Consider the following 22,642-nt stretch of genomic DNA (forward strand, 5'->3'; position numbering starts at 1 on the left):
CATTACGGAAATAAAAATTACAACAAAGGAGGCTCCAAAGTGTAAAGCAGGTGAAATCCTACAGCAAGCATGAATAGGGAAGCATTTCAGCGCTAAAACTACAGCAGCTGGTCTCCTTAGTGCCCAGATGCTTACAGAGTGTTGTTAAAGGAGGTGATGCAACACAGTGGTAAGCTTGCCCCTGCAGCAAAGTCAAAATGATCGTCTATTTAAAAAAAAAAAAAAAAAAAGTAATAATAATAATAATCATGAATTAAATGTCTGTTTTAATATTTGACAGGTTGCCTTTATTTAACAGATAATAGTAAAAAAAGGATTTTATTAATTTGCAAACATAATTTAAATAATTTGCTTTAAAAAATTAAAAAAAAAAACAAAACATGTTGGGAAGGAGAATGAGGTGGAAACTCTTTCTCTACTGCGTCACATACAGTCACACGGCTGCCCTGTGTTCAGACGCACATACTGCGGCGCAAAAACATAAACATCTCTCAGAACATGACACATTTATTCATACACTCTTATGCACACACACATATGTTGTCACATGAACACACGAAGAAACCAAATGAATAGCTCGGAGCAGTGAGATCCACTTGTATTCGCTCTGCTCATTACGGCATTCAGCAACATCTATTCAGGGAAAGCCCATCACTCTCCGTGTGTGTGTGTGTGTGTGTGTGTGTGTGTGTGTGTGTGTGTGTGTGTGTATTTGCTAAGATTGCTTATCCCGTCTCCCACCTCTTAACCTTTCTTTCTTCCTTCATCTTTTACATCCCTTGTTATCTTTGTATTGTTAGAAATATTACAATCTTTTGTTTTTTGAATACGAGGGTTTCTCTTTATAATTTTTGATTTTTTGTCAAAGGTTTATGCTTTCTTATTTTTCCCTAATTGTTCTTTTGGAAATGGGAAATGTGTTTATTCTATAATACAGGTTAAAGTAGAGACAGATCGATAAAGTAGTGACTTTTAACTAAGGATCACCTGCCACTGTCTGAAACCCCTTGATATCAGGACGCTCCATGAGGTTGGTTTTTAGCTGAAAATCTGTAGACAGGAAAAGATGAAACACTGTACAATGATACCTCACAGTCTCCTCGCGCCTCACATGGTTGGTAATCCTGATAATGTTTGTGTGCAGTCGGCTGACAACGGATTGTCATGATTTCTGGGTGCAAAAGTTCAACTTGTAAACACATTCAGATCACAGCTTTCCAGAGTTGCTGATGTGTGTTTTGTGTATTCTTCTCGTTTTGCCTAAAAAAGAGGAGACAAGAGTGCTTTTGTTGTTCTTGTTATTCAGCCGCGTGTTTGTCAGGGTGCTTATTTGATTCAAGTGTAGATTCAGCTCTGAAGAAAGCACACAGAGATGCACTGATAGCATTGTCACGGGGGAGCAGTTCAGTACGTCAAGATTTAAGTCGATACCCCCCCCCCCCCCCCCCCCGGTCCTCAGAAAAAAGCCAATAAATGCAAAAAAAACAGTAGTTCATGAATCTTAACTGAACAATTCATGCCTGCAGATTCTACAGTATAAGAAGCATAACTGTACATTTACTTCCATAGGTCCACCCGCTCATCTGCTCGCTAGCACAGTTATCTAATCAGCCAGTCATATGGCAGCAACTCAGTGTATCTGAGGCATGTGGACTTGGTCAAGACAACCTGCTGAATTTCAAACCAGGGGTCCCCAATCCCAGTCCACGAGGGCCGGTGTCCCTGCAGGTTTTAGATCTCACCCTGAGTCAACACACCTGAATCACATGATTAGTTCATTACCAGGCTTCTGGAGAACTTCAAGACAATTGAGATGGTAATTTATCCATTTAAATCAGCTGGGATGGATCAAGGACACATCTAAAACCTGCAGGGACACCGGCCCTCGTGGACTGGGACTGGGGACCCCTGGTCAAAACAATCGATGGATCCCCCACTGGTGTGCAACATTCATTAACACGCTGACCAAAACAATAAATTAGAGCAGACAGGACAAAAATGATCTAATCCTGAAACACTAGTTCTTAGAGAGCCATCAGTAATCATGAGTAATCATGCCGTTTGTTGCATACGCTCACTGGCCACTTTGTTAGTTACCCCTGTTGAACTGCTCATTAAGACAAATATTTAATCAGCAAATCACATGGCAGCAATTAAGTGCGGTTAAGTATGTAGACACGATTAAGGCAACGTACTAAAGTTCAAATTGATGATAGTGATTAAGTGGCTTTGAACGTGAAATGATCGTTAGTGCCAGACAGGCTGCTCTGTGTATTTCAGGAACTGCTGACCCACTGGGATTTTCCCATATCTCTAACTCTATATCCTGTGATCACCAGTTGTCTGGACGGAAATGCATTGTTGATGTCACAAGAGAATGACCAGACTGCTTTGAGCTGAGAGGAAGTCAAATAACCATCAGTGACTGCCAAGGTATGCAGAAGAGCATCTCTGGATGCATAAAGACTAAAGCAGATGATCTACGGCAGAAGAAGACCACACTGGGTGACACTCCTGTTAGCAAGCATAGGCTTATATTTATCTGTTGCTACATTTTTACCACCACTGGTGGTCATTTACCAGTTCAGACTGGTGGTGGTGGTGTAAGGATGTGGGGGGATTTTTTTTTGGCACACTTTGCCTTAGTACCAAATCGACATTGTTTAAATCCCACAGCCTACCTGAGTATTTTTGCTGACTGTGTCAATCCCTTCATGACCACAGTGTACCCATCTGCTTCCAGCATGATAACACACCGTGCCACAAAGCTCGAATCATTTCAAGCTGGTTTCTCAAAAACGACAATGAGTTCACTGTACTCAAATGGCCTCCACAATCACCAGATTTTAGTCCAGTAGAGTATGTTTGGGTTGTGGTGGAACACGAGATTCCCATCATGGATGTACAGCTGACAAGTCTGTGCAACTGTGTGATGCTCTCGTGTCAATATGAAGCAAAGTATCCGATGACTGCTCCTAGCACCTTGTTGAATTTGTGCAACAAAGAGTTAAAGCAGTCGGAAGGCAAAAGGTGTTCCAACTTGATACTAGTGAAGTGTGCATAATAAAGAAGCTGGTGAGTGTATATTATTCACTTTCATGGAACATCTTCATAAGTGGCTGGGATATAAAAAGCTTCTCAGTTAGGTTTAGGGAAAAAAAAATACCATGCTTTGGTAAAAATTCAACTGTTACCACTTCTTTTCTGTTTTCATGGTTGCCATGGTGAGACATCTTTGCTTATTCTGGACAAAATGCACGCTGCAGGCACAATTAGACTTGCTATTTCGATATATTACTGAGAAAGTCTCACTGACTGTCATAAAAAAGTGAGCTCTCATGTCCATAAACGTGAACACACGGATCACTTTTTTGTGACTATTTCATGTTATACTGTGATGCCAGGTTAATGCAGCAGCTTAGAAACTCTTATTTATTAGCCATTAAGTGTCTTTTTACTTCCAGTCAAACAAAACAGCTGCTACCATAATATTAGATAACAGAAACCTTTTGTTAGTGATGAAGGTGTGCATGCGCTGTATTGTGTATCTGTGTGTATAGGCTTCACCCAGAGGCTGGTACATATCCTATATGCTAGGATCTAAATAGAATCTCCATTGCAAAATGTAAATCTAGGGCGCACTCCTGAAGTGTGTGTGCGTGCCAGTCAAAAGGCATATTAAAAGTCAAAAGGGCAGCAGGGAGAGCGGATGATCATTTGCCCTCATTTCAGTTGCTCACGGATTAACCGTCTCTGTGGATATGAAATATGAACGAATCAGAGCTTATATACATCAAACTGACACATGCATACACACATACACACTCATATACCATATACCACACATATACAGGGATAAGAAAGGCGCATTTCTTGACCCTGCAGCACTTTCATTCTATAAACACAGGCACACACTACCTAAAAAGAGAAAAAAAACATTCTTTCGTGCACTTAACCACCCCTGACTCGCCTTTGTCACTACATATTTACATTCGAGTTCAAAGCTAATCCTGTCTCACAAAAACAGTCTGCCGGTGGGTCATAAACAAAGCTGTTCTGGATGGCTGCTGTTCCTGGAGTTCCTCATTTTAATAGAAAAGCGAGAGGAGAAGGAAAGCGATAAGGAATACTGCCAAATTTTCTGGAGCTTGGCTAATTTTTCAAGCAGGCACTCAATTTACTCAACACAAGCTGCTGCTTATCACTAGTTTGCGCCGATACTGCGTGTCTCCACTTTTTTCCAAGACCTAAAGCAACATTTAAACTTTTTATTATCGTTTCTAATGGTGATGTCTCTGATTTTCCCGACTTGTTGGCTGTTGCAGGCAGCAGTTATAATGTTTTTCTTATTTAAGCTCGGTTTTAAGAGTCTGGTGATTTCCGAGAAAAGGAGACTTGCCTCTTTAACGGTAATACATAAAAATCATGAAAGACAGCTGCTGCTTAACATTTGCGGCCGTCATGCCAGAAATTGATCTGACACTGAGGAGGTTTTTTTGGGGGGGGGATTATGAGTCAACAATGACGAGTAGCATATGAATGTCTTTCGGATATTTTAATAAGCAGGTTTTCAGCTTCACTGACTCTGTGAGTGGCTGTGAGTGATCTGCAGCTCAAAGACTGTTTGGTCCAGATGATGTTAAAATCATTATAATTTCAGCTGTCAGAATGAAAATTGAGGCCTGAGGGCTTCTTAAGCCACATTTATCTGCTCGTTTGTCAAGCAAACTCATATATCTAAGTGCAAATAATTGTTTTAACCCCGTCCACACACACACACACACACACACACACACACACACACACACACACACACACACACACACACACACACACACACGTGTGTGCCTGTTTACATCTGTGATCTAATTTCTTCTCGTCTTTGTGTGCACACTCTCTGTCCCAGTGGTGTAGTGTGTAGTAAGAGGCCGTGTTTTCTGTGATACTAAAGATCAGCTGTACTCCAACAAAGAATGAGATCGAGCCACAGAAGAGCTGGCATTGTGTACCTGTAACGAAGTGCACTCTGAGGGGATACTGCGCGAGAAAGAGGCCGAATCGCCACGTGAAAACATGCCACATCTGCTCTCGGTACATTAGAGGCAGAGAAGGACAAAGGCGTGCAACTTCCTCTGTTGATCTGCAAATAGTTACACTGTACAGTTGTGACTGGCTGGGTGCACATGGAAGCAACACACACAGACACACACAGGGCTTTGGCTACTTGCCCAGCTAATGCCACGCCCTGTTTTTCACTTAGGGGAGAGCTGTAGCTATGAGAAAAGTGTCTCTGAGTGCTGCTTTTGTTGTTTAAAACCTAGCAAACGGTGCGTGTCCGTCTCCATCTGCACAGATTGTCATGTGTAAGCGTGCCCGCTTTGCTTTGTGTGTTTGACTTTGCGTGTTTGGAGGACAGAGAGAGAGAGGCCGACAACTAAAACATGCTAATGTGTAATCAACTAATTAGCTGCCACCGAAAGCCAGTGATTAGACGCTTTGTGGCTCTCAGCAATATTATTGTTGAGTCTTAATGGTTTCATCATCTTCACTAATCTATACGTGACCAGCCCTCTACATCCAGTGAGCCATTCTCTGCACTGTTTACTTTAGATTGTGTGCAGGATTTTCTGGGCTTAAGGAGATGATGGTGTTGGCGTGGTCGGGCAGATTTTTCAGGCTCTCGTTCAACATATTTGATTTTTCACAAACCAGAAACACTTTGCTCTGCCTCTCGGGGTTTGATTGATATTAATCATGTAAAGCACTTTCTCGAACACGGTCCCGTCTCCTTGTTTGATCTTCGAAGCTTTGAAAGTCAGCAGTCACTCATAATTATGTCTTGGCCTCACTTCATTAGGGGCAGTGAATTCGAGAGGCTTCGCAGCACGAGAATTTTCTCAGGGTCTGATTTTTTTTTTTTTTTTTTTGACTTTCCAAATCAGAAGAAGAAGTCGTCTCGTTCCGTCTTTGTGTGTTTTACCCCTTAACGTGAACTCCCCGTTTTATGATTAAAAAGGAACGACTGTCGGTTCTCATTACACAGATATATGAGAGGTAAGGTGTTGCTGCAGTGTTGGGGTTGCACTTTTGAGGCTGCTGCGCTTTCAATTAGTGTGTAGTTTGTCAAATTCGATTCAGGTCAGTGCCATTCCAAAAAAAAAAAACAAAAACAAAAAACAGCTGTGAAGTTTTAACTCGATCTTAAGCTTCATTTATAAAAATAGGAGACGGATTAGAACTCTGTATTTACTACAGTTATTTCGTTTATCAACCAGAGAACCGCGATGTTGTGTCAGAAATGCCACGTCCATGCGAGATTACAACAATCATGACTAAGCGTGGCATTGTTATTCGTTTGCGTGTAGTCTGATGGGTTCAGTCAAGGTCTCTCCTCTCCAAATCTAGAAAGAAGGCAGCTTGTAATTTAACACCATCTGCTTTTTCCATTTTTCCATTGTGATGTTTCCACACTAAATGTGGGCATCTTGACATTTCTAAGAAGAGGGCCCCAAGGATCTGGACTGAAGTTCACCATGAAACTCGCGTTACAGTGAATCAGATGGAGGTTTGGCACTTCAGCTCTGAGGACTGAAGCAGAGTCTGCGTGAAAGGAAGGATGCCCACGGCTCCTATTTCAAGAAGCTGGCTGCGAGGCCAGTGCATATGTTGTTATGGCTAGAAAGATGACTAGGTCCTTTGATTATATGGCTTGTTTATGTGTGTGTGTGTTTGTGTCGCTCCCAAAACAGATGTGCAGCTCAGAAACATTATTGTAAATGAAATAAACTAATGTGGCAATGCTTTAATGGGATTAATCAGTTGGTGTACTGTGAAATATCAGCAAACTGTGCAACAGCTCATAATTCTTGACTGGTTGTTGGCCGAGTTGAGGTCATCACATGCCTCAGTTTATCCGACAGGCAGACCAAAACTCAGACATGCTCAGATTACAGTGATATATTAACAGATGCCGTCCGCTTCCGTGATTAAATTGGATCTTTTTCTTTGATAATAGCGTTTAAATGATTAAAAGTCAAAATCCATCCACCACCTGTGGCTCCTCTGGGGGGATGTCGAGGGGTTACCGGGGCACCCGAGAGACATAATCTCTGAGACATCCCTGAAATGCCTCACTCTAAACTACACAAACCACCTCGACTGGTTCCTTTCGATTCGGAAGAGTAGCCAAAATACCATTTAGAAAAAGCTCATTTCTGCCAGTTGAATCTGCGATCTCATTCTTTGAGCCACTGCCTAATCCTCCAGGGTGTAGGTGAGGGCAGAAATGTAGACTGACCGCTTTAACAACTTTATCTTGATGCACAGCGTCCGCATCGCTTCAGACCATCTGTTGATCTCAAACTGGCTTTAGAGACATTGATCAGAATTTTTTCTTTTTTTTAAAGAAGAAGATATGAATCCACACATCATTAGACAAGCTACAGCTGCCACTGATGGATATTTTCACTGTGAAAAAATGTGATTATTTTCTTCATCAGTCGTTTAATCTATTAAGTCGGAAAATGTAAAACGAAATAGTTAAAATTCATATTTGAACTAATCACATTAATCTCTAAATTGCAAGTGGATAAGTTCCAAATACTTGTGATTATGTGATGGAATAAAGTATGAAATCAATAAAGAAGCAGAATCAGCTTTAATAACGTTTACCTCAGATGTATTTGCAGTAGTAAACGGGCAGCCATGTATCAAAAACATTCAAATTACAGATTAAAGATAAATACTTGCTTTACTTTACACACTTTCAACTTCAGCCATTTTAATATATCGTTTCACAGGTTCTGCTGCATTTGCAGTGTTTACTTTAGATGTGCCGCATGCCTGGTTTACAGTTGCACTAAGTCACCTGTTTTACTGACTGAAGACAAAATACTCCAGTCGAATTGTGAAGCGCAAATAAAGTGCAACGCTTTCTGCTCACAACACGAAGTTGGCCGGCCGTTGCTGGTCTACATGGACACTGACCTGAATAGACGGTGAGAGCAACTCTAATGTTTTTAAAGGTAAAGAAGTGGATTATTATACACGTCACGATGTCAAGCTGATGGTGAATTCACTGTATGCTGAAGTCACAACTAAAGACATAAAGTCTTGGAAACAACATATCAACTCTTGTTGTCTGTGGGCTTCAGACGAGAGTTGCTGTGTGTCGCAAAGTATGCGCAAAACGGTTAAAGGCGAGCATTTCACATGAGCTACTGCAAACAGGTGGCTGTGCACTGAAATGACTGTGAAACTTGAAAGCAGCATTTAGGTCAAGGCTTGCAATTAAAGCTAAGTCGTGCCAGCATCCAAAAATGCATAAACCTAACTGCCAGTATACCTCATGCTCCAAGTCTATAAATAAGCAAACGGACAACACTAAAGGGAGATTATTTATTTTGGACACGCTCTCTATGTGCTGTTGAATTCCTTTTGCAGCCATAAAAACTGATGCTGCTTACGAGCCACGTTTGACTTTGCAAAGAGGTAAACACTGTCTTGCAGCTGTTGGCAGGATGTGTACTAGCCCCACAGACACAATTATGCCCACCTTGTGAATAGGCCGTGCCCAAGTGCGCTTCAGGAAATTGAATAGGCGATGCTCTGCTTTAGTCTGACCCCGCTGCGTCTCAGCTTTTATGGAAATACAGTGTTTTTTTGTTTTGTTTTGTTTATGCGTGTTTACCAACAAAGAACCGCTATCAGAAACATCTCTGAGCGATGCACACAAGCATGTCAAAGAAATTCCTGAGCGTCTCCCTTCATACACACCTGCCAATCAAAAGCTGTGTCCTTCATGCATGTTAGCTCCGTGTCATTCGCAGATGCCTTTTGGCAGTTTGTGTGTGTTGGAGAGCGGGGAGAAAATCAGATAAGCAGATAACAGAGGAGGAGCTCTCTGATTTATAAGAGCGCATTGAAGAGGAAATAGACTTCATAGTCCAGTGCTTGTTATAAAGGAGCAGACCACCGCACGCCACGTGGCATCAAAGAAGAGGAGCCAAAGCGAACGCGTGCACAAAACACACACACACTTTTAACTTCGCTCCCACTGTGGGAGCTTCCACGGCAAAAGAAAGTCAGAGAAGCTCAAAGTGCAGGAGTGAAAAGTGAGAGAGAGAGTCCAGCAGGGGCGAAGGGAAGGCGAGGAGACGGAAGAGTGTAGGAGTCGGGGGGGCGGCGAGTGTGCTTGGCAGCGCTGGCCTGTGTTTCAGGGGAATTCCTGTAACCCACCACACCTTTCAGCTGCCTTCATTAAAAATGACTGATAGTTTTGGGGTGATATATAAAGTAAAGCTACCAGGCATTTGTGCATGTTTGTGTATATGGGTGTGTGTGTGTGTGTGTGTGTGCACAGACTGACCTTGGCCCAGTTAGTTTGAAGGCATTTGGGAGGAAAAGAAAAAGGGAGTGTGGAGAAAGAGAAAACAAAGATTAGAGATTTTAAAGAGTCTGTGTCTCTGACGGGATCTTGTTATTCACTCTGACCAGAGGTTTTTTTCTCATTAACTGTAAAAAGGAGGATTGTTGAATTGAGTGTGCGTGGTCAAATTCTGGGATAACGAGTGATCAGGAGCGTTTGAGCTTTTATTTGGTATATTTGGCGTATGAACTCCCTGTAACTATCCAGTGGAATAAAGGGAAAGTCTGTTGGACTCACATGGCTGCGTTTACCTTAAATACTGAGATAAAACAGCAAACTTAACCCGTTCGTAAGACGTTTATATATTTTCCACCTTCCACGTATTTTCTTTCATTTAAAATTTAAAAAATGTGATGAAAAACAAAGCCCAGGCCTCCATTTCTTTGTCTTCCATCTACCTGTCAAACCACGGTGGCCACGGTAACATGAGCCCCCTGTTATTGTCTCCCCCCCCTTTCTTCTCCTGCCCGGTGTTTTGTTTGAAACCAAACCCTCCACGTCCCCCCTCTATGGTGGCGACCTGACTTTACACATTTAAAAAAAGAAGAAGAACGTGACCCCGCTTCCTGTCTCATTTGTTCTCATGGAGGCCCTTTGTTTTGTTGTATTCACTGCCTTAAAAAGAGTAGGCACATCTGGCTGTGGAAGTACAAGTTTCACCACTTGTTGCGCACACACACACACACACACACACACACACACACACACACACACACACACACTGGCAAACCGCCACATCTTCATCCAAGCTCATCACAGTCCCCTGAAGAGGGAGCTGTTGTTTTATTTGTGCCTCCATTCCCACAGAGGGTTAACACAGTCTTATCCCTACTTCTAATTTTAACTTCTTTAGTTTCTAATCTGTCATTTCCAACATATCTTCATGATTTTTCCCTGCAGTCGGGCAGTGATCTGCAGGTCTTTGTGAGAAGGCGAATAGCCCGAATCAACTTCTTTTCTGTTTTTGCTTTATGTTCTCTTCAGCCCATAAACCAGTCTAAGCTCGTCTAATAATATAAGGTCAATAATTAAAAGAAAAAAGATAGGATAAAACCTTGCCTTAGGTCTATGTGGGAGTGGGCACATATGGGGAAAATTCTGCCCTCAAGCCTTTCCGTCAGAGTCGCTCTCGCTGACTTGTTCGGTGTTGAAAGAATATGAAATTCCTCTTAACCTAACCAAGCTGTTAGGTGTGTAAACTGCATCAAAACACAACAAAAACTAAAGCGAGTCTTCAGATTGTGGACTGTGTGTATTTTGAGACCTGCCTGATCCTCCTGTTGGTTTGGCGTTGCACCTTATTGGTTCAAGAAGCTTGCAGACTCCAGCTCCAGTGAGAGCGCAGAAAGGTGCATATTTCACTTGCTTTATTGGATTGTCCTTACAGATTTTACAATATGTGATTGCACACAGTCTGTTTGACATTTTACATTTTTAAAAACATTGTTATTATTTTAAAAACATACAGACCAAAATAATTAGATTTTTTAATTTAGAAAATGACAGCAGCTTATTTATTTATGTTTATAAAAAATCATACACAGCCACAGTTGTGTTATCTTTTGTGCTGTCTTTCTATTTTTAATGAAAACTTTATTTTCTTTAGCACTACCGCATGCATTTAAATTTAGAGCTGAGGGCAGGAAGGGGTAAGGAAAAAAAAAAGCAGCGTGCAGGTTTATAATTACTCTGCTGCCTTTAAAATAAAGTGTGATACTGTAAGTGTCTTTATAATCTTATAATCTCATGGGTCTGTTGTCAGTGGACAGTGATGTACACTCTTATTTAGTTTCTAATATAAATACCAGCCAAAGTCACTTATATCACTTTTCCTCCTCATCCTGATGCTCTGGTTGAACTTCAGCAGATCTCTTTGGCATCAGTATGTTGATTTGCTGTCATGTGATTGGCTGATTGGGTTTGTGTATTGAGTGTATGTAAATGTGAAATCATCTTGTGGGAGGGTTGTCCATGAACAGTGACATATTTGCATTTTTAGAGTAAAAGAGCTCGGGGGCAGCTGTAAAGTGAAGAGAGGTAATTCGATTTGGTAACGCTGCTTGAACAGAAGTATCGGTTAAAGCGTCCGCGGCCTTTGTTCAGGTCATTTTAAAAAAACAAAACAAAAAAAAACCTTATCAGTCTCTAAAGGTTTAGCAGCATTAACAGCATCTATAGTGTAAACTCATTTTCCATTTATGAATAGCCAGCAGCAAGATAAAATTACATGGATCCATTTCATGTAATCTGCATTAGTAAACAAGCCCTTTACCTCCTCTCTAGTTTTCTGTTGATGAAGCTATACATCCAAGATAATGTTCCCTTTAGGAAGCTCCAGGGATCGGATATGGGAAGATGTTTTATTACAAATAAAGTGAAGTAAGAATATTAAAGCGCACAGAGACGCACACAAACATGCCAGGGTATGAAGTTCATTTCTCAGAATTCACTTACCGATCCATTAACCATCCCACCCTGTCTCCTGTGTCACATGTATCATGTGTTTTAACGGGCCTCTCTCTAACACACACACACACATGCGTGCATGCATGCTCTCCCCGTGTGTTTAATTACAGCCATAATAAGCACTTGGATGGAAACTAAGTTTGATAAGGCCACTAATGACAAATGCGATTTGGGAAATTCCCTTTTCCCGCTCTCTCAGCTTCGTCCTCGTCATCTCATACATCACATCTTAATTATGAGTCTTCCTAATGTGTTTTCCTGGGATTTACTCTTTCATATTTCAAGATTGACAAAGCGCCCAGCAATTACTGTCTGTCGTTGTTACCGTGGATATAATATCTACAGTCACATGATGGCCTCCCAAGGTGACCAGGAAGTGGGTTTTTCTAATGGCGATGTTGGGTGGCTGGTTGGGGGAGATGGGGGGGTCAGGGGTAAAAGTGACATTTGTGCGTGCAGCTCCTTTTCTTGATTTATGTGGAGGCTGTAATGACATCATATTCAACAGCCGAAAGGGTAATAAATTAGATATCAGCTAATGGAGGCTGAGGCTCTTCCTTTGTTAGCGCGCTCCTGTTCTCTGCTCACATCGCTCTTTTCTTTTCCCCTGTGAAGTAAATACGCTTTTAATTACTTTCACATAAATTTTAAAGTGTCGTTTATTCACAGCGAAACTACTGACAAGAAGATGCTGGCATTAAAGAGTCTCTCTACAACGTAAACCTGTCGTTGCATTTATATTTAACTTATTTTCTTCTTTTTCCAATGAAAAGTCACGAAATGTCTTTTAAATAAAGCTTCACCTGTTTTATGTTTGTGAAAACTGCTCCTCAGATCTGATCAGTAAAGGTTTTTTATCAGAATTGTGTACATTCGACCCAGTGCTGGATCCATTTTAGGGAAATGACTGATTGCAAAAGTCCCTTGAAAGTCTCTTTTCTTAGAAAAAGCTCTGGAAATCCCCTTTAGCTCTGTTAGCTTTTTGAACTTGTAGCTGCTAACAGGCTCTCGCTCGGCTCTGGCGGCCAAAAATAAAAACTTCATCTGCAGTCATAGCACATCCATGATTTTCTGGCAGCATTATAATAATAATCGTCATTTACGAAAGGTCTGATGCACATATAATGCACATATTTCGGTCAGAAAAGGTAACACACACTCCCTTAGAGATTTGCCTGGCAACCACTGGTCACTATGGAAAGCATTCCCTGACCGGAGGCAGGAGGTTGCTGACAGTCACTGTGAAGTAGATTGCTAAAGTCCTAGTCACGCCGTCCTAGAGACCACCTGTCGCTGGTGAAGTTGCTGCCAGCATGAAATTGGTCATAAGAAGGAATACCACGCTGGAACGAAATCCCCCCCACAATCGCTTCAGTCAGGAGTAGATGGTGTGCAAGAAAGACTGCAAATGCTTGCAAACTACTCACTGAGCTTCAGTGAACTTTGAAAAGGTGCGACGCAAACCAGAAACTGCGAACGCTCACCTTCAAAGCTGCATCTTTTGCTGAGGCATAGCTTTAAAAGTTTTAAGGTGAACGTTCTCCGTTTCCAGTTCGTTTCACACTTTTTTACTAAAGCTCAGAGAGTAAATGGCGAGTCTTTGCCGATCACTTGGTGTCTTCAATGCAAACCCTTGGCGACCGTGTCAATCTGCTAGGGACCAAAGAGATCACAAGGAACTTTTTGGCGCTGCACCCTCACTGTGACCACTTTCACCTGGTAACAGGGAGCAGCCTCCAGCAAACACTCACCAACCTGTCAGGACATACACGTTTCCCTACCCTGACTGGTCTCTAGGCCAGTGTGGCTGACACATTGCTGATCGATGACTGATCACACTTCCTCTCCTGTTGCTTCCCAGAGGCCCACTCTGAGTCAGCAAGAACGCTGTTCTGGGCAATGAAACCCGCTTTTAATTAACATTTAGTTACCGTTTCACCTGAGACCGCAGATTTACTTATTACCTTCCAGCAAGCATTCCCGGTAGAGATCATCTTTATGTGTTTGAGTGTTTTCACCGCTGCATGGACGTGACCCTGTCAGTGGCTCATCAGCGTGCAGTCATTAAACAGCTGCACTCTTCTTTTAGCAAATAACCAGTCGTCTTTCTCCATGTATAAACATTTTAGGAGAGCTGTCAATTATCCAAACACTGACCTAAAATTTCTTTCTCCTATTCCTGCTGCCAAAGCAGCAAAACCGCACCTTGTTCTTCTCTGCAGGCCGGTTCCACTCTGGAAAACTTTTAGCAGATAAAGCTAGACTCACATTTTCTTTCCTCTCTGTATCTACACACAAAACGGATGCATTTAGTAACCTTAAGTTTCAATGTCAGCTGTGTTTATTTTCTTCTTAAACTGAGTCAACTTGAAACCGAGCGTGTGCGCCTCAAAACCCTTCCAAAAATAAACACTGAGAACGACATCTAGCCTTTGACTGTGGTATTCAGCGGTGGGTGTGACAGCGGTGCTTTGTTCTGTCCATTAGAAGAGGCGGTGAATGTTATTACATGTCCCCGCTCTCTCATTTTTCCATCCTGCCCTGTTGTTTTATGTTTTTTATCAGTAGGATCATGCACAAAGCAGAATACTGCAACACTGCAGAGACGATCAATATTGAATTTTTTTTATGTGACTTCCTCGTATTTCTTCATCATTATTATTTTTTTAATAATAATAATAATAATAATAATACATTTTATTTGAGGGCGCCTTTCAGAAACCCAAGGTCACCTTACAAAAACACAATTAATAAAAGGAACAATAGTCATAAAATACATAAAATAAGTTAAAATTACAAAACAGAGCGTGACAACAGATAAAATCAGCATTAAAGCGAATAAGCCAGTTTTTGCATGCATCAGTAATGATGCTGGGTGTTGTTGTTGTTATTGTTGTTGTTGTTTTTTAACAACAGGGGTGAAGTGTGTCATCTCTGCAGCCTGCAACATCCTGTGCAGTAAATCAGTTTCCTAGTTTCTATTTGTATTTTATTCTGTTAGCTGTTTATTTTTCTTAATGGTGTCTGGGTGATTGCATCATTCAAACAAAAAAACCCAACTTGAATGTAATTAGCAGTTTTTTGCTGCAGTCATCGCAGCAGCATGGAAACCTCAACATCTGCTTTCCCTCTAAAAACACCGGGCCGAGGAGCGAAGAAGACAAACACATGTTGAGCTCTCGAGCTTCCTGTAAATGGTAATGTGCCTGTAGTGTGTTTATTGTTATCCGTTTTAAAAAGAAAAAAGTGTAATAGTCTGGACTTATTTGTGAAGAAGAGAGTTATCAGGTCTTTCTCTTTAACTGATTGGAAGCAGCTCAGTAAAGTTTTCTTTTGTTTCTGTTTCCACAGGCGGTCGGAGGAGGAAGTGGATATGGACAAAGTGACGGCCGCTATGGTGCTGACGAGCCTCTCTACCAGCCCGCTGGTGAGGAGCCCACCTGTGAGAGTCAGTGGTAAGCATCATTAGTACTAAATAAACAGCCGTAAATAAATATTTCCTTTTTATGCGTCACTTGGCTATTTTTCTAATAACATAGCAGAAGTTTTATGAAAAGCGAACTAAAACAAGTCGCTGAGCCAATAATTTGTGTGTTTTCCTGTACGCTGTGTTTCATTCCCTCACAGCTGTTATCTTGTGAATGCATGTGGAAGCTTAAGGTTGATAAATTACTGCCACCTGCTGTGCTGTAGGATCATCTCATCAATGAGCTGTGGAAATCCAAAGAAAAGCACAATGAGTCTGGATCTCTGCCACTCGGCAAAGTGGCGGAAGTCCAAAATGCCCCATAACTGCAATCTCGTGAAACCATTTAGGCGGTCTTTGTAACCAGCCTGCTGTCCTTCCAGCCGAGCAGACGCGCAGCCAACCACCGTGCACGTGGTGTCACTGCCGTACGTCATGCACAGATGAACAAACTGGGCTTTAAATGCTAACTGTACACTTTTTATCTAAATGTAGTCATGTAGTTTGAGATCACACAGCGTGCACGGAACACAGAGCACTGCTGATATCTCTCAAATGAACCAATAGTCTTGTTGTTCTGACCACTCAGAGCCCGTGCTGCTGCTGAGCCACATCCTCTTTTATGTTAAATGTTCTGCCGAAGAAACGAGAGAAGAGAGAAGAGAGAGGCACCCTGCCAGGAAGCAGCTTCACTAAACCAACCTGGGTCTCTGTCTCTCTCACACACACACATACACTCACTGCACAGTTTTCCCCTGCTTCACTAAGTGAAATGCCTTTTGTGGCTGATATTCAAAAGAAACTCTTCTTTGATCATAAAAAAAAGAAGACCTTGGAAGTGTCTCGGTGGAATCACACAACAGGAGAGTAACCTTTATTTTCTTGTGTCATAGCGAAGACTGCTTCTGGGAGGCTCTTTCTTTTGTGAAGTGCAAATATAGCTGTCTGAACCTAATTGGATGTCTTGATCTCATCCTTTGTTGTGTTTGTAGCATTTACAGATATAACTAAAGAAGTTTGAGCTTCTGTTAGATAAACTCTCCATCTCCTGTTCCTCTGTGTCTTCAGAGGGTCTGAGTGGATCGTGGAAAGACAACGGCTCGGCTGGACCCTTCACCCCATCAAGCAACAGCTCCTCGGGGGGCTACTGGAGCTGGTCTGCTCCGAGCGATCAGTCCAACCCCTCCACACCATCCCCACCGCTCTCTGCAGACAGCTTCAAGCCCTTCCGTGTACCCAGCCTGGGAGGGGTGGGGCCTGGCCCCGCAGGACCTGAAGACCCCATTCTGGATGAGCAGGACGGGAGCAGCCTGCTCTTTGATGAGCCCATCCCTCGCAAGCGCAAGGTGAATACCGTTTAGCTGGGTAAAAATCCTGTGTGGGTTCTCCGGATACTCCGGCTTCAGTCCAAAGACATGAGTTTAGTGGGGTTTGGTTAATTGGTGATTCTAGATTATCCATGTGAATGTGAGTCTGAATGGTCGTCTGTCTCTCTGTGTTAGCCCTGTGACAGACTGGCGACCTGTCCAGGGTGTACCCTGCCTCTCGCCTTGTGATCTTGATGCGCTTCCCCTGTCTGACACAGATGGTCTTTTTAAGGCACATTTCTTTTAAAGAGAGGGTGGAGGAGGGTGAGGCCACTGAGGTGATCATATTAGCTATATCCTTACTCAATGACAGAGCCAAGAGTAGGACAAAAAACACATGAAACAGAGTGTTTATAGCAGACTGCAGCCTGAGCCGACTCCCTGTGAGGGATTATTTGTACATGCGTTGACCTCGTTATTTGAAATCTTTAAAGCGAGTATCACTGCTGTACGGGGAAAATCATATACACAGAAAACAAGGACGAGCATCAAATGCCCCTTCAAAATGATGAAAACCACTGCACGCTGTGTTTTCCCAACACGATTTTTCGAGTCAGTTGAATTTATGCTAATATCATCTCGATGGTTCTGTAAATTTAGCAGAAAAGAGACGAAGCCAATAAAGATTTGAGCCAAACTCAATGGTTAAACTTAATTTTTGTTAGTGTGTGTTTTTAGACTCAAAATACTGTTGAAGAACTTTAACTGTACAAAAGCAGTTACGCTTCATGGATAACAATCAGCAGCCAAGTTACCTGGTAAACATCTGCCATCAATGCAGCATCAAGCGAAATAAGAATGACTGTCAATCAGGGAGTTATCTGCACTGGATTATTTCTGATACAACCATATTAACATGGTAGCAGTTTTTCATTGTTAAACATCAGCACTGTTAGTAGTTAATCATCACGGGGTTAAGGGAAGGAGATACGATGATATGTTTCCCAGGTGCTTTTGTCCCACTTGTGGCTTCACTTTTATTACCGTGTGGTGGATTAAAAGCTTTTTTTGAAGGAAACAGTCGCACTGATCCTGATAGCAGGCATATCTGGAGGTAAGAATAAAGGTCGTGAACTTGTCTTTGAGATCCCGCCACATGTACATGAGCTGGCTGATTCCTCTTCTGCAATATTAACCTGTGAGGTTACCGATGTAATTTAGTTTCTGACTGATAGGCGGAGAGGGAAATTGGACAGGAAAGGACACAAAGCCTTTTTTGCTCCGGTCTTGAGTTTCGTGTCACGCGTCCTCGCCACACACACACTTTCTTTCACACTAATCATTTCACCTCGTCTCATCACTACGCGCCACTGACAGCTCATCACATCTACACCACGCTGTCACTCGTTATTTTGTCCGACGTATATTGTGTCGCTCTCTCTCTCTCTCTCTCTCTGCCTTCATCTCGGGGCTCTCCTCTGCTTATCGGCGCTCCTCTGTGCCAGTTTGCCGACGGTATCATCCATCTCCCCCTCCTTTCATTCTTTCCTCTCCCCTGCTCTCGACTCTGTTTTCTGCCCTCTCTCTTCCGTTCTCGCTGCTTGAGTGTGTCCTCCCCAGACATTTGTCCTTAATAATTACTTCCTCAGCCTTCGTGTGTAGCTCCTCTCAAAAACACAGTAATGATTTGAATACCCTCAACGGCAAACAGAAAAGATTCTGCTGGCCCTCTAAAAAAAAAGAAAAGAAAAGAAAAGGGGGAAAAAATCGATAGACTCTTTAGTGAGCTCCACGTTGGCGCAGTGTACTCGGATAATTGGGAAGATCACAAAGAAGGGCGTGGAGGGAGGAGAAAGAGAGGGAGAAACGGGAAGAGAGATGAAGGTTGTGGATGAAAAATTAAAGAGTGACTAACAGGAATTACATGAAAAAGGAAGAGAGCGCAGACGGATGCTTGAACAGCGTCTCCGAAAGCTCCTATAATGTTGGCTTGACAAGTCGCACTCACACAATCTATACGTGCAGATGCCAGGCTTCCTCGTGAACTTATCTACATGCTACTCGCGTGCTCTTGTTTTTCTCCTGGCAGCGCCGCACCGTTTGAGGCTCCCCATTTAATTAACTGTGAAATGTTGCTTTAAAGGGGCGCACACGCTCGCCAACACACAAAATCGGCTTTTGTTACGCAAAGACAAAACAATGCAATCGGGGAAGGGGGGCACGTGATTGTTGTGTGTATGTGTGAGAGTGTGTTTCTGAAAGAGAGAGAAAATTAGAAATAAAACATGTTGTCAAAGTTAAATCAGCCTGCGTAACAATAGCTTGACAGACGTGGGTATAAGACCGTTTATAATAGCTCGGAGCGAGAGTGCAGGAGGGCAGGGAGGAAGTTCACGGGGCTCTTTTACTCCATGAAAACAATACACGGTCTCTGTAGGACGCCGGTGGTTTAATTACATTAGGCAGATCAGAGACACTGGAGCATCACCGCCATTGTGTCCACGGTAACACCAGAGATAGATGCTGCATTAAAGCTGTGTGTCTATTTTGTTTTCCTCCCTGGTTTTAATCTACATCATTTCAAAGTGACACTTTATAGTGTAACGCAAAGACTTTAAATATGGTATCATAAACTGATCACTCTGAAGGAGACTGCATTTTTAAAGTCCTTTAAATCCTTTAAATTCCCAACGTAAACATGGCATATCCGCATTTTAATCTAGGACAGGTATGACGTTGAACAGTTAGCGAGGCAGTGCAGCAGCATGTTTAATCTGAGAAATTACATTTATCTCCATATATCGCTTTAATTTTGTAAATTATGGTTATTTTACTCTAAAAACAGCCCCTACATCAGAATGTTGTGATTTCTATGTATGTGTTTGTTCGTTTAAAATAAAATGGCATGTGATGTGCAAAAGAAAGAGCAAGTTGCAATTTAAATTTTACACTTTTTAAATGGATTATAATAGTACAGTGGATATATTTTTTTGTACTTACTTTGCTACCTGAGCGAATTTTCATTTCTGTGCAGTCTTAAACGAACTGTAATGTTATCAGTGAGTTTATACTGTGCATTGTCCACTTGATTAGGTACACCTGCTCGTTAATGAAAATGAGAGTTTTTCTATAACCTAAAAAATTATTTTTCTGTAACCTTTATCTGAACATGTCTGTGGTGCAGATAAACTTTTTCCGTGTTAATGGCAGATGTTAAAAAACACATCCTTCAGAGAAGGAAGCTTTCATGTGTACGATTTCTTGTTATGTACCCTGCAGTTGTTGCGTGTGACTCTCTGAAGTTGGCATCAGAGCGCCAGCGAAACACTGATGTGCTGTGTGTCTCCTGCAGAACTCCATGAAGGTGATGTTCAAGTGCCTGTGGAAGAACTGTGGCAAGGTGCTGAGTACTGCCGCTGGCATTCAGAGACACATCCGCACCATCCACCTGGGGTAAGACACAGACGGTCTGCATACACACCTGAGATAAAGTCCACTCGAAGACTCAAAAACGGCTCTGCTGCTCATGTCCTGCCTCTGGTTAATGACTTACGGGTTATCAGCACAGTAATATGTCCCAGTGATACTGGATAGATGCTAACCTGACCTTTAGGTGGAGATTTACATTCATGATGTATTTCTGTCTGTCCTGCCCCTGCGCTCGTCTCCCAGTCGTAACTGTGACTCAGACCTCAGCGACGGTGAGGAGGACTTCTACTACACGGAGATTAAGCTGAACACGGACTCGGTGGCCGACGGGCTGAGCAGCCTGTCCCCAGCTTCACCCTCTGTCCTGTCTCCCCCGCCTCCTCCCCCGTCTCCTCTCCCCTCGGTCAGCCAGCTGCCAGACTCCCATAAACCGACTCAACCCTCTGACACCAAGGAGCCCCACGCCGGCGGCACCACGCCGCTCAGCCGCTCTGCACCCAGCGCTCTCTACCTCATCCACACGGACCATGCCTACCAGGTGATGAAGACTGATGTGCTCTGTATACGTCCCTCAGTTTCTCACACATTACTATCGAGGTCCTTGTTACGCTGACGATGTGTCACAGTGTTCGTAAACACACTAAAGATCTCGCAGCGACTTGTGGTCCCTCCCTCCCTATAGCAGCTGTGCTAACAGTTGCGGTCTATCAACACACAAGCAGCAGGTTTGAATAATTAATTAAAGGTTGAAAAATGACACAATTTATCTATTTTAGCCTCGGTTTTCAGATTATTGTTTGAAGAATAACCGCCATTAGCTTTCCATTAATATCTGTGCATCTAATATTAATGCAGAGCTGCACGCTTGAGGTCTGACATGAGTAGTTATGTTTCTGATAAAGGCCAAAAATCTGCCTTGAAAAAAACCTTCTTTGAATAAAGTATATTTATCCAACCATTAAAATCTACCTCACCTAGAAAATAACAAAGAGGGGTTTTTTTTAACAAAAAAATGTAATAGAAAGAGAAATCTGACCAAAAAAAAGAAACCTCCTCTGGGTAAACTCAGTGTCAGAAAAGATGGAAAAGTCCCATCTCCAGCCAATCAGTAGCCTGCAGTATACACATAGCTTGTATGTAAAGGACAGGTGTAGTTTCTGGGTAAAAAAAAGGGGAAGTCATTCACCTGCTTTCTTTCTAATGGCCAGCAGGGGGAGACTCCCCTGGTTCCAGTTGATACTAAGTCTATGGGGAACAGACCCTCAGCTCTGTTGGTTGTGACATCATTAACACTTTTCTGATTAGTTTATGGTCTTGAGCACAAAATGATAATTTTATAAATTATGGCTTTAATTGGAAGCAAAAAAAGAGATTAAAGCAAGGTATGCTTCAGGGCGCTTGATCATTAAATCGAGTTTCAAAGCAGAAAAAAATGTTCAGCTTGAGGCTTCGTAAGAGGATTTCACTAACCACTGTCTGACATCCCAATACAAAGAAGCTCTGCATCAATTAACAAATACTAAAAGAAATAAAAGTATTCCAATATGCTGAATTAAAATAAAAGTTAAAAATAGTGACCTTTGACCTCTGCCTTCAGGCCACGGCTCCAGTGTCCATCCCGTCCAGCAGCACCAACAACTCGGCCGGCTCGGCGTCCACCAGCTTCACTCCCACCAACAGCTCCAGTTTCAGCATCTCTTGGCAGTCGCCACCCGTCACTTTCACCGGGACCACGGTGAGAAAGCCTGGCTCAGCCTTTGCTTTCACGCAGCTCGTCTTTCTCTTATTCATGATCTGCTCTCGTTCTCCAGGTGTCTCCCAGTAAAAGCCAAGGATTTGGTGACCAACGTTCCCAGACCATTGCAGTGCTTTCGTCCCCTCCCAGAGCCACCGCTGCCCTCAGGTACTGGACTCTCACAGAGTCTCACCTTATGACTGGTTATAGCTTCAGTTAAAGGTCGAATTAAACCTTTCTCTTTCAGCTTGTTTGGTGCAACCTGAAAAATGGAATAAGGCTCTGGTATGTGTTTATCTATCTCTGCAGTCAGTGGCGTAATTAAAAAGAACCAGTTAGCTTAGCACAATGGTGGGACTGGGAGGAGACAGATGTCATGTTTTTCCTTAGCAAAAAGGAAATTTCTTCCAACATATGGACGCACCTCAAAAAATTAGAATGTAAAAAGTTGAATATGTTCCATCAGTTATTTAAGAAAGTGAAATTTTAATCTATTTTAAACTCATTACATAGAAACCATCATGCTTCAGCATTTCTGTTTTAACTTTGATAATTGTGGCCTACAGCTAAAAAAGTAAACTGCTATGAACGCGGTTTAAATAGTGTGTGCCTGTCAGTCTAGTGCAGCGAACACAGCCACAATCATGGGGAAGACTACATGCTTTACGGTCCTCCAGATGACGATCCTCTACGATCATCTACAGCCCACACAGGGAGAGTGAGCCGCAGAAGGTCACTGCTGTAAAGGCTGGCTGTTTGCAGACAGCTGTAGTGGAGGATTGGAGTACTGCGGGGAGGTCCCAAGTCCTCCC

General features: G+C 42.5%; 1 protein-coding gene across 2 annotated transcripts in view; it reads left to right on the forward strand.

Moving 5' to 3' along the window:
- The window catches only part of znf704 (zinc finger protein 704), a 61,046-nt gene that overhangs the window by 28,953 nt on the left and 9,451 nt on the right, over window positions 1–22,642 (forward strand). For both annotated transcript variants that reach the window (XM_040020624.1, XM_040020622.1), the window contains exons 3-8: window positions 15,245–15,348; window positions 16,428–16,705; window positions 20,019–20,119; window positions 20,339–20,633; window positions 21,693–21,830; window positions 21,907–21,998. In XM_040020624.1, the coding sequence (XP_039876558.1) occupies window positions 15,245–15,348; window positions 16,428–16,705; window positions 20,019–20,119; window positions 20,339–20,633; window positions 21,693–21,830; window positions 21,907–21,998 (1,008 nt within the window). The remainder of the gene's footprint in view (window positions 1–15,244; window positions 15,349–16,427; window positions 16,706–20,018; window positions 20,120–20,338; window positions 20,634–21,692; window positions 21,831–21,906; window positions 21,999–22,642) is intronic.

Source organism: Simochromis diagramma, unplaced genomic scaffold (genome assembly GCF_900408965.1).
Source record: "Simochromis diagramma unplaced genomic scaffold, fSimDia1.1 OVJJ01000753.1, whole genome shotgun sequence".
NCBI lineage: Eukaryota > Metazoa > Chordata > Actinopteri > Cichliformes > Cichlidae > Simochromis > Simochromis diagramma.